The sequence below is a fragment of the Cydia fagiglandana genome, chromosome 18 (assembly GCF_963556715.1).
Source record: "Cydia fagiglandana chromosome 18, ilCydFagi1.1, whole genome shotgun sequence".
Lineage (NCBI taxonomy): Eukaryota > Metazoa > Arthropoda > Insecta > Lepidoptera > Tortricidae > Cydia > Cydia fagiglandana.
Window position 1 is genome coordinate 17,562,459 of NC_085949.1, and position 15,912 is coordinate 17,578,370.

General features: G+C 37.9%; 1 protein-coding gene across 1 annotated transcript in view; it reads right to left on the reverse strand.

The window, feature by feature from the left end:
* Positions 1-1,844: 1,844 nt before the first annotated feature.
* LOC134673455 (5'-3' exoribonuclease 2 homolog) overlaps positions 1,845-15,912 on the reverse strand; it is a 62,277-nt gene continuing 48,209 nt past the window's right edge. Inside the window, exons 16-17 of the mRNA XM_063531444.1 lie at positions 3,499-3,718; positions 1,845-2,774 (exon numbers count right to left, since the gene is read on the reverse strand). Of these exons, the coding sequence (XP_063387514.1) occupies positions 2,618-2,774; positions 3,499-3,718 (377 nt within the window). The 3' untranslated portion in view covers positions 1,845-2,617. The remainder of the gene's footprint in view (positions 2,775-3,498; positions 3,719-15,912) is intronic.

A 15,912-nucleotide genomic window follows, 5' to 3' on the forward strand; every position in this document is an offset into this window, starting at 1 on the left:
GGTAACCCCAAACATTGTCCAACTGCAATCAACGGTCAAATCAGCAGCATTATTACCGGCCCATTACCCTTACCTTACAAAAAACCTATAACCGAACCTCATTCAACCGAGCCAGCCCTAATTTCCTTTCATCCCGTACAATTTTGTACGGCAAAAAGAAATTAAAAAAGAAAAAAACTATTACACAAACGGCTCTTCAGACTCTTTGTGTGGAAAACGTTCTGACGTACCTACATGGAAAGGTGTGGTAATAATAATTTGGAGTGCGTTATGAATGGATATTGCGCTGTTGCGATTTGAGTTTTGGTAATTATGATTGATATTTATGAGTGTTCGGTATATTAAATTGTAAAATCTGTTGTGATACCATACCTAATGCAAGCGTATGTTCAATACACAAATCACTTATTAGGTATACTTGGTCAAGCAGATCTTGTCAGTAGAAAAAGGCGGCAAATTTGAAAAATGTAGGCGCGAAGGGATATCGTCTCATAGAGAATTTGAATTTCGCGCCTTTTCCTATTGACAAGATTTGCTTGACCAAATAACCATCTACATATATTTGATATAATACTGCGCTTTGATTGGAGCGCATACTAAACTGAAAATCGTAATTCAAGACCAAAAAAAGTAAAACAATGTTGCCACTTTTTACTAGCGCGTCTTGTATTTATGTAAAAAGGGGTCATCCATTAATTACGTCACACGAATTTCTAGGTTTTTTGACCCCTCCCCCCCCCCCCCTTGTCACACTTGGTCACATTTGGCAAACCCCTTCCCCCCTAGTGTGACGTCACATTTTTTCTACGAAATCGCCAAATCGAATTAAGTAAATACCTAAGTATTATTAATATTTTATCAAAATATTTTTGACGATATAAATATTAGTAATTTTATAACCCAAAACTGCTTAGGAAAGAAAATTAAACGATTAAAAACTATTTTCGTTTTAAAAACTTGTTATTTAAATGTACAGCGAACTAAATAATTTAAATAAATTTTCGGTTACTGATGAAGTTAAAGTGACGTCACAAAGTTTGTGTCTCCCCCCTCCCCCATGTCAATATGTCACATTTTCTTGACCCCCTCCCTCCCCCTAAACGTGTGAGGTAATTAATGGATGACCCCAAATATGTAGATAACAGTACTATTTTAAATCGTAGGAGTAAAATTACCAATAAAAAATTATCTTAACTAGCGTGTTTATTTATAAAAAAGGAATTTACCATTTTACAAACAAATGGTTGCAGTGGCAACATTGTCTTACTTTTTTTGGTCTTGAATTACGATTTTTCAGTTTAATTTAGGGCCCCCCACATCTGGCGTCTTTCGAGCGTCGGCGTCTGTCGGCGTCGGTCAAGCGCTATGGAAAATGACGTCGCTGCGCAGTTGCGTCGACGCCGCGTCGACGTTGCGTCGACGTCGGCCATAGAATTGTAGACACCGACGCCCGAAAGACGCTAGATGTGGGGGGGGGCCCTTAGAATGAGACCGCAACCGCTCTTTTCAGTTACTCCAAGTTTATATATACCTACATATACTATTATATATACCTACTGATATAAAATTTGCAAAATATGAGATCTATGATCTAGTAACAAACATGGACTATTGTTATATTCGATGTGGGAGGGTTACAAAATTTTAGATTTTCTATAGAAAGCATCACGTGATCACCGATCAACCGTCATAGAAAACGAAGTGTCGGACGGCTTGGCCCGGATCCGGACAGTTTTAGCGTCAGTTATTCTTATACATGTCTAGCTTTATATAATTTGTACTATTTGTAGGACGACAGAATAGGTGGCTGGTGAAAAACTGGAAATGATAATAAAATAAAACTGTGCCATTGTGTCTAGTCTTTTATTTAGGTTTGTGTTGAATATCTTTTCAATCATTTAACATATACATATATTATACATTTTATCATTACAGTGTAGTAAATCATCCAGATAAACGAATTAATACAGGCGGTCATTGCAATAGTTAATATAAAGAAAATAATCTTTCTGAAGATTGTACATAAAAATGGTAAGTTAGTGTAAACTCAGTAGAATCGTCAGTCTTCACGAAATTGGCTTACATTAAAGTTTAAACACAGTTTGTAGAAGTAGGTATTTCTTATAAGTCATATAAGTTTTTAATTAATTTCTTACTCAGGTCAAAAAAATTTTATCGACAATCCTATTTCAAGGAATAGTTTTAAAACAATCTAAAACATTTTCCTTCAAAACAGTCCATATTTTTTTAAAGTAGTATAATAATTATAATGTCGGATCAGCAAGGGCCACATTTTAACAACAATAACATCAATAATTTTGTGATATTAGATATCTCTATTATTATATTTTACAATACTGCTTTTATTACATTGGCTTTAGTGACATAGAAAATGTAATAAATCTATGTATCTATCAAGTTAAAGGTGAAGAATGTTGTTTAAGCTTCAATAGATTAGAAATTTATTCTTATGTAATGAATTCTATGACCTCAATAATTTCAAATCAATGTCAGCAAATGTATTCAGAATATTGCATTACCTAGCCCCAAACCAAATCCAAAGATTCAGTATTTGTTCAAATGAAAATAAACTCTATTTACTTGTTAACTAGGTAGATTATCGCCACGTGGAGCGACCCTGGCCCTGCCTCGAGTTGTAGCCCTGGCCTTGGGAGGAGTAGCCCTGCCTCTGGTTCTGGTTCTGGCTGTATCGTTGGTTGCCGTCCTGTCGCTGCTGGAATCCATCTTGCCTTTGCTGGTAACCTTGGTTGTACCTGTTAAGATATTTAGGTTTTAAGTTAAACATTTATTGGACAATACTCTACCAGTCAAACAAATAGAAACATCATTTAGTACAGGAGACTACTTCAAGCTTATATCCTGACATCTAAGTGTCAATTGCACCAAACCACCTGTCACCGTTAAAGCGTTCGTAAAATTTTATTGTATGGGAAGTTTCATAGTTCACTACTGTGTGACGTTGATCAGTCTCTCAAATTTGGTTGGCGCAACTGGCCCTAAATGTTGTCTTTTGGTTCTTCGCACAACATTTCGCTCGTATGTTTAGGTAGGATGTACTTGTAGGTTTGGCGCGAGCGAGACGCACGGGCAGATGACATCAATTGGATATCGTTTCGATGGCAAAATGTAAATTTGAATATGCCTTAAGGCAAGGATAGGTAAATATTTTTTCCACAGGGACTTTAAACAAAGTGACAGTGTAACAGTTGCGGTCAATCCGGCTTGAAGACAAATGGTATATACACGTAAATAAACGGCCTTTAACTATAAGTAGATATACCTAGTTCAGGCTAGGGTAGCCCCGGTTGTAGCCCTGCTGGTTGAAGTCTACGTAACCTAACCTGTTTTGTTGGTATCCTCCCTGTTGGTTCCCGTACCGATCCCGCTGCTGATAGCCCTGGTTCTGCCGGTTAAAGCCCTGGTTCTGGCTGGGATAGCCCTGGATGTAACCCTGCTGGTTGAATGCTACTAGCCTACCTGTTTTGTTGGTATCCTCCCTGTTGATTCCCGAACCGATCCCGCTGCTGATAGCCCTGGTTCTGCCGGTTAAAGCCCTGGTTCTGGCTGGGATAGCCCTGGTTCTGACTGGGGTAGCCCTGGCTCTGGCTAGGGTAGCCCTGGTTGTAGCCCTGCTGGTTGAAGGCTACATAGCCGCCGCGGTGGGGGCCGGCCGCGGCTGGGCCAGATTGCGAGCGGTCTGTAACAATGAGATATATTTTATAAGAAGTTCTGTGTTAATATCTATCACGAAATGGTGTATGGAATTTAGCGTGCACTTATTTGTAATCGCGATATTTCGTATATAAGCTCCGAAAAACTCATTTGAGACCGCGACATCCGGATTGAAAGGCTTAAAAATTTGGCCCAAAAGGGCGTGCAACCTTTTCGCACCAAATTTTTAAGCCTGTCACAAGACGTAGCCTTGCACGCATAGCAGTGCCTGTGCCTAGTTCTTTTACAATTACGAGTAGCTTCTTGGCGAAATGCAGTATGGGATAGGGCAAGCGCGGCACAATCGCACTGCTACGAGTGTTTAATCGCTAGCTCTGTGACACCCTAATGTGACACAAGGATGTATTACTGACGGTGGAATGAGCTAGTTTTCAAACTCTGCAAGGTGTAACAAAAATACTGACTATTCGTTTTATATTTAGTTTATACTAATTTATAAATTTTATTATATTTATATCCCTTGGAGTTTATCAGAAAACGGTCTTTTCAAATGGAAAGTTCAAAACTTGACAAAAAGGTATCATTCAAACAATTAAAATGAAGTATGCCGCCTGACGGGACATTCAAAAAGTAGGAAAAACATTTTGACGAGAAATGTCTTTTTGTATGAATACTACGATTGGTAAAAATATAGTGTCCAAAAAGTTTCCTTAACCTTTTTTTCTTAAGGCCACTTGCACCAATCACTAACCCGGGGTTAACCGGTTAAACCGTTAACCCACTGTCAAGTTGCACTGGTAGCCATGGTAACTCCAGGTTTAATTGATTAACCCCGGGTCGGAATACGATAGATACTCATAGAATCAATAAAAAAAAACTCTTAAACTCAAATAAACAGTTTATTCCTCAAAACAGATAACGATTTTAAAAAGTCTATTCCATATACCATGTATCCGTGTCTTGGAAGGTTTAACCCGCGGTTTAAAGCTAAGAGCTGCCATTCTGAACAGTTTGGCTCTAAAGGGATTCTGCCTAAGTCCCAGCCGATACCCTTGAGGTATTAGCGCTACGGCAAACAAGGCGTTAGCGCCGATCTGATCATTCGTACAAATATACTGAGGATCAATGAAACATGGTCACTTCAGTGGAATTTCTATACAAAGAGGCCCATTTTGATTGCTCTAAGTCCTTAGTCAAAGTATGAAGGTTAATCGTAGTTCGCTGAAGTAAGAGTGTCGGAGAATGTACAAATAGGGATTCTGTACGGCTGTGTGGTTGCACAGAACAAAGCAGTGCTTTAAATCCTTGACTAGAATCACCACCTGTCGTCGGTTGAGCAAGCAAATACGCAACTGCCGAAAAATGGATGTCAAAAACAAGAAATGAGTGTATAATATAAATTGCAATGCCATTTACCTGAAATATAATTGTTAGGAACATTTATAAAGGCTTATATAATAGTGGAAAAAAACACAGAATGTGTAGACCTTATTCCTCAAATATATTTTTTATGATCTAGGAGGCAAACGAGCAGGCGAATCGCCTGGTGGTAAGCGATTATTGTCGCCCATGGACACCAGACCAGAGGGGTTGTAAGTGCATTACCGACATTCGAGATGGGAGTACGCTCTTATCTTGAAAACACACATTCTGTGAACAATAAAAATGTGTGTTGCTTTTTGAATACCGTTGATGTAAATTCCTTTAAGCTTTTACAATCCCTAATTAATTACGTCCCGCACCTTGTTATTCAATAAACTAAACACCGCTAGACCACAACGCTTGTGAAGTATAGTTAGAAAGTGGAACTTTCTAGAGCTGCCCGTGTACTGACTGTGTTGAGACACGTTTCTGTGGTCTCTGTGATTGCGGCAGAGGACCTACGAAGTCATTAGTAACAGTTGGCCCAACTTGGTGCCTGCTAGTTGTAAATTGGCTGAGAAGTTTAACATTAGAACCCACAAAGTGTGATATATTGATGATCTGCTGTGTACGGTAGGTATCAATCAATCAATCAATAATATTTTATTTCGAACCAAAAGTCCATATGTGTTAGTAACATACTAATGCTTAAATCTAGGGTTAGTACAAACAAAACATTAACATTAAAACAGATTTTTACATAATAGGGCATGTAGCTGCACCCAGTGCTTCAGCCATGGTGAGTCCCACCGGTCGCCCAACATGCACAGGATGGTATTCGAGGTACCTATATCCTTCTGACGTCTGGGTATAAAAATTTCCTAACATAATTTTTAAGAAAAAAAAACCGACTTCCATGGGGGCCGATGAAAGATTACTGTAGATGGTACACTATGTAGAAAAGGAGGTAAAACCACCCACTTTTCTACTAGCATTTCGCTTCTGTATAATGGCTCCTCTACAGGATGGGCCAACGCCGGCCACTCCAAGGGACGCAGCCATGCGGTAGAATGAGATAGCAATATCACTTGCTCCCTCTAACGCATAAATGCGTCCCTTGGAGTGGCCGGCGTTGGCCCATCGTGAAGAGGAGCCATGAGGGTCGTAGTTCTAGCCTAACCTAACCCACTCCTCAGATAGCAGTTCGGTTTTGTGCGGATCGCAGTTCGAACCTAATCAAACCCACTTTTCAAGTAGCATTTCGTTTCTGTAAGGTTCGCAGTTCTAACCTAACCTAATGCTTGTTCGGTTCTGTGAGGATCGCAGTTCAAACCTAACCTAACCCACTTAATGGCGCATGCCGTGCGGTGTACGGGGGTTTAAGCGGGAGGGGCTAGTAAGATTGGCATCATCGTACTTTATACCTACATTAATTTTATGGTAGGTAATCATAGTTGTTTATTTAGTTAAGGTATCATAGTGGTTTTCTGGATCAAGGTCCGGGTCCGAGTCCGGATCCGGGTCCGAGTCCGGGTCCGTGTCCGGGTCCGAGACCGGGTCCGAGTCCGGGTCCGAGTCCGGTTCCGAGTCCGAGTCCGAATCCGGGTCCGAGTCCGGGTCCAAACCGGATCCGGGTCCGAACCGGATCCGGGTATGAGTCCGAGTCCGGGTCCCAGTCCAAGTCAAAATCGAAATTCGTAATTACCAAACGTGTACCATGCGTCATTGAAGAGTTCTGTTCTGGTCATCATCAGCAGTTCCACTCATCAAATGCGACAGTTTTTAATGTAAATGCTTGATTTTATGATGACAATACAAAAAAAATCTATACGTATGCCTTTAATATTTGAGGAGTTCCCTCGATTCCTTATGGATCCCATCATCAGAACTCGAGCTTGACAAAAATGTGGCTTAAAAACTTAACTTGCTTAACGAACATAACGAAAAGGAAAAATCGCCAAACGTGAACTATGCGTCGTTTAAGAGTTCTGTTCTGATCATCATCAGCAGTTCCACTTCATCAAATGCAACGGTTTTTAATGAAAATGCTTGATTTTCTAATGTAAATACAAAAATCTCTATACGCATGCCTTTAAGATTTGAGGAGTTCCCTTGATTCCTCATGGATCCCATCATCAGAACTCGAGCTTGACAAAAATGTGGCTTAAAAACTTAACTTGCTTAACAAACATAACGACGAGGACAAATCGCCAACCGTGAACTATGCGTCGTTGAAGAGTTCTGTTCTGATCATCATCAGCAGTTCCACTTCATCAAATGCAACAGTTTTTAATGAAAATGCTTGATTTTCTGATGTAAATACAAAAATCTCTATACGCATGCCTTTAAGATTTGAGGAGTTCCCTTGATTCCTCATGGATCCCATCATCAGAACTCGAGCTTGACAAAAATGTGGCTTAAAAACTTAACTTGCTTAACAAACATAACGACGAGGACAAATCGCCAACCGTGAACTATGCGTCGTTGAAGAGTTCTGTTCTGATCATCATCAGCAGTTCCACTTCATCAAATGCAACAGTTTTTAATGAAAATGCTTGATTTTCTGATGTAAATACAAAAATCTCTATACGCATGCCTTTAAGATTTGAGGAGTTCCCTTGATTCCTCATGGATCCCATCATCAGAACTCGAGCTTGACAAAAATGTGGCTTAAAAACTTAACTTGCTTAAACAAACATAACGAAGAGGACAAATCGCCAACCGTGAACTATGCGTCGTTAAAGAGTTCCGTTCTGATCATCATCAGCAGTTCCACTTCATCAAATGTCACTTTTTTGGGTGTATATTAGGGTGGGTCATTTTTACTTTTTTTTTATTTCATAGGGGGCACAGTTAAAAAAAGGTGCCATTTGGTGATTAATTATTGCACATATTTTTATTTTATTTTTAGCTTTAATTTTACTGCCTCCGGATTTTAGTCAAAGTTTTTGCTAAATGTATGGACATTATGAAAAAAAATGTTTCTTTTTGAGTACTTTTTTGGTATATTTATTGGCTCTGAACCTTTACCATGCTATTTCGAGCTTAAAAATGGTATAACTTTTTAGCTAAAGTTTGAATAAAGAGACGATATATAAATATACTCCGCGGACCATACAAAATATAACAATATTTATATGAAAACTTTGAAATCGATCCGGAGGCAGAAAATGAATTCTGATTACAGAATAATTTGAAATACTGTTTATTGGCATTATTACGCAAGTTTTTGTAACTGTGCCCGAAGGATAACTAATACTTTTTTTTTCTCCATACACGAGTGACCTACCCTAGTGTATATGCTTGATTTGTTGATAAAAACCCAAAAATCACTATATGTATGCCTTTAAGATTTGAGGAGTTCCCTCGATTCCTCAAGGATCCCATCATCAGAACTGGGTTTTGACAAAAACGGGACCAATCTGTATGCATATACATTCAATCAAAAAAAGAATTTTCAAAATCGATCTAGTAATGAAGGAGAATTTTACTCTGTCATATTGATATGTATTATGAGTAAAAATCTCCTTCTGGATAAGATTCGATTATGTAAATAATCATGGTTGTTAGCATCGGTTTCGGCTCTAGAGGTAGCCACGGTAGAGTATACGCTAAGCTGTTGCGTTTTTTCAGTGGCACTCAACGTGGGACTTTGAAAAATTTCATACAAATCTGCTAGATTTCGTTTTAAATTTTCATGTCTGGTAAAAAGTGGAATTGTAAGACAGTATAGTCACGTTAATAGTAACGTTTCGGTCACCTCTGTAATGGCTGTCGAGTACGTAACGAGGCGACGTCATTAGAGGCATTTGTTACGGCGGCACCCTACGTGGGTGGGAGGAGATTACACTAGAAAGGAATCAAACGGGTCATTATGTATAGATTTGTGTACAGTCAGTACAGTACCTGCAATAATATGTTACACAACGAAGGTCGCAAAAATATCTGACACAATCTTATAGTAACTATAAGATTTTTTACTAACTATAATTTAGTTAGTAACACTGGGCATTTTTCGTAAATCTACAACCATTGTGCATATTTTCTGTGTCTACAGTGGTGTTAGTGGTTATGGAGATGACTACGAGTGGATGTTTGTTTGTTTGTTCATGAACAAAAGTAAATCTCTTTTGTAAGTTGTTAAGAAACACCCTAGTTTTATCAGTAGGTAGTCACAACGTACCACCTCCACAATGGCGGTCGAGTGTATAATGAGGTATCGCTATTAGCAACATTTGTGGCAGCAGCGCCCTATGTGGGCGAGAAAACTCTACTCGTATACACGGTGTAACATGAGGAAACCGAATAATTTTAACCACGCATTTCTGAGGCCAAAAGAAGGAAAAAATGTTATATTACTTTTAAGGAATGCAAATCGGTTATTTTTTGTATGGAAATAACCGCGGTTTCGGTTAATAACCGATTATTTCCATACAAAAAATAACCGATTTGAATTCCCTAATTACTTTAGGTCAAATTCGCCAAAAAAAAATTTTTTTTTTGTTTTTTTTTTTCATAAAAAATAAATGTTATTGGTAAAATTGATTTTAACTTTTTTTTTCGTAAAACCTACTTTTTGCAAAGTGTTACTGGTCCCTTTTTGACATCTATCAATAAGGATATTTAGACTGCGTCCCATAGCAGCAATAGCACGGTCAAAAAGGCCTTTTACAGTATGTTACAATAAAAACTTGTTTTTTTTTATTAAAATTATCTCTGTAACTAGGCGAATTTCAAAGAAGTTTATAGGACATTTTTGTCTCTAAATATGATCAGGAATACGCTGTTAAAATTATTCGGTTACCACATGTTACACCGTGTATAAATTTATTCATTCTTTTCGCATTGCTCTTTGGCAAAAAGTCCAACTTTTATACGTTAATATTTTCAATATCTTTCAATATCATACTTGACCTGCACAGAGTTAGCAATAGCATCCTTTGACAATCACTAGCTCCTATTCAAAAAGGATTTCACATGAAATGGATATACAAAATTCACCGTATTTTTTATAGAGAATAAGGCGAATCCGTGGCGAACTCCACACTTGTCGCAATTCGCACACATAGAGAGTGGAGTGGATTCTTTGCTCAAAGCCCAAAGCTCATCACATATGTAGTGGAAAAGTAGAAAAAATAAAAACGCGGCAGCCGGCAGACATAATAGGCATCTAATGGGCGGCTTTCAGGGCGCGCGCAGTCGCGCCGAAATGCGACGGTTTTATCAGCTAGTGTGAAAAGTGTTTTAAACGTGGCCTAAGAAGGATCATGAAGGATGTATAAGTACTCGTATTTATTTCATATTTACACATCGGTAATATAATATTGTAGCATTTTGTTAACAACGTACATAGATAAGTAAAATGAATCGGTACTTATAGCAAATTTAAGATCATGTTACTTAATTAGAGTTGATAACATTATGGCTCCTCTACACGCCATGCGGTAGAATAAGATAGCAATATCACTTGCACCCTCTAACGCATAAATGCATCCCTTGGAGTGGCCGGCGTTGGCCCATCGTGTAGAGGAGCCATAACACTGTGTCAATTATTTTACCTCTGATACGTTCCCAATAAAATGCTACGAGATTACTGATGTGTATTCGTTCCTATTTGGAGATTTTTGAAAAGCTAAGAAAAGAACAGTAACTAATATGATTTTTACGATAAATATAATATTATGTACTCGTAAGAATATATTAGGTGATACCTAGCTATTCACCGTCAAGTGGCGGTCACTGTGAGTGACATATTTTAAGTCCAACAGATAAAAAAAAACAAGATATTACATGTAAAATATCTCCGAAATATCTTCCATAAATAAGTATAAGATTTTGTGTATAGGAACAAGGTTTAAGCCACAATATTGTCCCACCTTATCTAACTATCCTACGTCTTGGGTTGCGAAAGGTCGTATGTCAGTATGTGCCTTGTAAGAATATATTACTTTTTAACTTAGCGCCAGTCTTACCGCTGTCCTTGAGGCAGACCCGCGCCACAGTGAAACAAGTCAGAAGTAGTGTATTTGAGATATCTAGGAGCCTTTATAAGCTGGTATGCCTCCTAAAACACTTCCATAGATGAAAGGGATAGGATATAGGATCGACAAGATGAAAGGGATAGGATATAGGATCGACAGGAATACGTATCTAATGTTCTTGGTAAATTTGTTCATAGTCATACTAAGTGTGAGAACATACTAGCTATTAACTAGTACGGTCAAGGAGTTTATTTTTAGTACCATACCAGTCACAGTGACAATACGAGGTTGATTGTCACTATGACAACGTACGAAATGGTACAGAAATTAAATTATTTGACTGTATACCGGGTGTGGCCTGTAACATGAGCAAATAATTAAAACATAGATTGTACTCCTCAAACGGTGACACTTTTATTCAACAAATTTAAAAAATTATGAAGTATTTAGACTCAATATTTTTCATACAAAATAAATAAAATCTTCAATGGACGCCATCGCCACGCCATATCATTGTGATTGACGTTGCTTGTCACGCCTTAAACATAACAAAATTCGCAATAGGTACACTGCGTCTTAGAATAAACTTTAAAGTGTATTAAAAATCAAACCACAAGTTATTTTTAAAAGTCGCTGAACAAATGTTAGTCAGTATGAAGAGTACAGCCTACAGTTTAATTTTTTGCTCATATTACAGGCCACACCCGGTATACAAGGCGGTAACTAAATAGAATAGAAAAACTACCGATTTAGACTGGGCTGTCCTAGCTCGGACGGCCGATCTCCAGTAATAATTAGAGCCGCCGACGCGTGCTCAAGGGCCGGCGCCGAGGTTACAGTCGGGAAATTCAGCTTTAGGGACCAAGGGGAAAAGGGAACTTGTCTACGCTATTATTGCTACCTGCGTGATTCTAAGATTGAGACCGCTTCAAAATAATAGTTATTTACGATACAAATGCGAAAAATAATCCCTTATTCGGTCTTGTTTTAAAATTACCCACTGGCTGCGAATTACCTATACGCAAGTGTATCGTACAACATTTGACAGTACTACATGGCCTTTTAAATTTTCGACGTGGTTACGTATTTACGTAATGTGCTTATTATAGCACCTGGTGTCGTAATGTAGCACCAGATGTGCTGTAACTATTACTTTTTAGACTGAACTACGTTAATGTGTAATTCGAGGCAGATTACGCCATAAGACGTAGCCTCATTTATTTTTTCGCCCTTTGGTTGATTGGCAGGTAGAGAATTCCTAGAGGCATTAAGTCCGCCTGTTGTACAATCCAACAATATACCATACAAATCTTCTCTAATGCACAAATTCAAAATACATGTAGAAGAAAACACACAATAATACCTACAGACAGAGGCAAACAACAGACGGACGGCCGTATCGCTAAAAAGCGATCTCTTCAAGGCAACCTTTAGGTACTTCTTTTATGTGCAATAAAGTTTAAAATAAATGATAGACGTGGTGGGGCAGAATAATACTATATCAGAACCAGATCAACGTCGACGGAGCAATAAGCCTCTACCAGTGCTCTCGATATTTTATTGATAAACAATAGCGATTCTATTCCAATATCTATGCTTTGATGTTTCACTTTGCGTTCACGATTCTATTGCTTTCTTGTCTTCGTGTCTGCCTTGATATTGTGTTGAAAAGTGGACTTTATGTTCTAGGGATTTAGGCTGATTTTGTTAATTCTGAATAGGGTTAGTTGGAGATTGTGAAGGTGTGTTATATTATGTTTGACGACACAAAACAATTGATTCTAATTTGTCTCTGCATAATTTCATGAAACATTGTTTTCAATGAGTACCCGAAAAGAAAAAAGTGGAATTCTAATAATATGTTTTTTTTTAATAATTATTATAGTTAATTTAGCCCATATACGTCCCACTGCTGGGCACAGGCCTCTTCTCAATACGAAAGGGTTTAGGTTTAGGCTACAGTCCCCATGCTGGCCCAATGCGGGTTGAGGACTTCACATACACCTTTGAATTTCTTCGCGGATGCATGCAGGTTTCCTCACGATGTTATCCTTCACCGAAAAGCTAGTGGTAAATATCAAATGATATTCCGTACATAAGTTTCGAAAAACTCATTGGTACGAGCCAGGATTTGAACCCACGACCTCCGGATTGAAAGTCGGACGTCAGAACCACTCGGCCACCACCGCTTTCTTGAAAATTCATTTATAATTTAGTACAGTCGTTATCAAAAGGGACTATCACGTGAAGTACTCAAAATTATTCGTACGTCACATCGTTCTGATATTAAAACGATTCAATCAATAAAGGTAACTTTGCATTTTTGGTATTTCCGAACCGAAGGGTTACTCCCACACTCCCAGCCGAAGTCAGGACTAATTCATTTGACATTTATTTATACTCACGTCAGTTGCAAAATCAAATAAGCGTATTCAATTATTAAAACCCTGCAGTTTGGGGCGGGTAATTGGGCCACGTGCCGCCCCCTAGCGGCGCCGCCAGAAACTAACACCCACGCAATGGAAAATCACCCCTAAGATGTAACATGTAAGGGTTATGTTGATGGCAGAATAAAGGTTGATTTATTTTTGATTGATTTGAATGCAAACGCTAAATACGAATTAATTGGAAGTCAGATTTATTATAAATTGAAAGGAAATGTTATCGCTATGGTTTTTGCAATTTGACACGAGAGAAATGTCGGGTGCGTGAACGCATAATTAAGAAAAAAGCGTACAAAAACGTGATTGATTTTCTTGTAATTTCAGTGCCTCTATCTCTCGCGTTCAATATTAGACTATACACCCAGCCGATATTGTAATACCTAGAATTGCAATAAACACTAGACTTAATGAAACATTACAATCCATATGGGAAATTTACTAGAAACGCGCTGCTACCACTTTATTATGTTATTAGTAACGATTTAAGTTCGCCAGATCCTTCAATATGCCCGGCGATATTAAAAACGGTGAGCGAAGTATCTACTCCTTTTTAAAAGCGATAAAATACGCAAAAAGCTCTTTTTATTTACACAAGATCTCAGAAGCTTTCAGATTATCGTATCTTTATCGGATTAAAACGAAAATCGGATGAGATACGCATTAAAACACCTCGGAAGCCACCTGGTTACAAAAAGATCGATAAAAAACATTGTAGCAGTAATCCCGGGCATAATAGGAAGCACTTGAGCCGATCGACCCGTTATTTAGAGAAAAAAAGAGCGCTATTGTTGGCAACCCTCGATAATTATTATTTTCGTAGTTGGCGACACTGGGTTGGACAATGCCCTCGCTTCCTGTTTGCGTTCGCGCGCTGTTGCCCGCGAATGCCTCGCGGGACGATAGGCCAATTTGAATTTCGAATTTGGAATAATGGATTCCTTTTAGACGGTTATTGGCTATGATTTTGTTTTCTTAAGCTCGATGGCTCGGAACGTCGTATAATGCCGGTGTTTAAGGCTTTGTTGGTATTGTGACTAATGCTTCTGGAATTAAGAATTGCGGAAAGTGTTCTATAAAGGATGATTCAATAATTATAGGTTCGTACGGAAGTCATTATCTAAATCCTTTTAAAAAAACTCTAGCAAAGATCATCTCAATTAAGTCTAAAAACAATTATTTTCCACATATACAGTGAAACCTGGTTAATTGGAACCTGGATAAATGGAAAACCTCAATAATTGCAACCAAAAGCCCGGTCCCGGTCCCTTGAGACCAAAGGGCCTCTATAATTGAAATTTTGGAACCTCTATAATTGCAATTTAGATTTTAGTGCTTTTCGTAATTTTGCCTCTGTAATTGACCACATCGCAACTAAGACCTCTATAATTGACACTGTGCTAAAAAAATCCGCTATTTTTCATCTTCTTTTTACCTCTATTATTGAAACGAGTCTAACTTATTACCTCTGTAATTGAAATAATGTAGTTGTAGACAGCAGAAATAATATTTTAAAAGCAATGATCATTTTATTTACCTATATCTCCATCCAGAATTCAATTTATTTATTGGGTATCTATCACAGCCTGTAGTAGGTGAAACAGTTTAGATTAAATAAAAAACAAAGTATGCTTTTTACATTCTAATAAAACTTTCTTCTACAATTGAAGGCAATTTTTTTAATGATAAGAAAATAAAGTAGTAATTAATGTAGTGTAAAAGTGCAAGTAGGTATAGTCAGAAGCAATATATAGATCAGAAAACCAGAACGTAAGCGTGTAAATTTACTTTCAATGGTTATTTGCACCTCCATAAAAGAAATTTGTCAGAACGCAACCTCTATTAATGAAAACCTCTATAATTGACACAACGATTTTTAGAACCTCGTTAATTGACACGACCTGCTTAAATGAAAAACCTGGTTAATTGACAAAAAATGGCCAGTCCCTTGAGATTGCAATTATCCAGGTTCCACTGTAATTCTTGAAAGTTACGAGTGTAGGTACTAAAAATAAATTTTATATTTTTTCCCCTAAGAGGGTTCAATCGGGGTGAAGATTTGAGCGGAAGTACATTGTTGTTGATGGGAAATTCCACAGAGCACGGTTATGAACATATCCGTTTCCGTAGTTTTCCGGCTTTAGATAGCCTTACCAAAATACCTTGTAAGTATTAAAACAGCTGTTTAATTGTTGTTATCTACTTCAAGTTTAATCGAATCATTATGAAATTTCACTTCTGGATGAGATTGGCTCAGGACCAGGATAAGTGGCGTACTCGAAGAGAGGCCTAGGTATGCTCAGCAGTGGGCGATAAAAGGCTGTTATGATAATGACAATTATCAAACTAAGTAGTTTTCTTGGATATAGATATCCAAGAAATAATGGAATGTAGGCATTTTCTAATCAATGTATTGTAATCAATTAAATGATTCT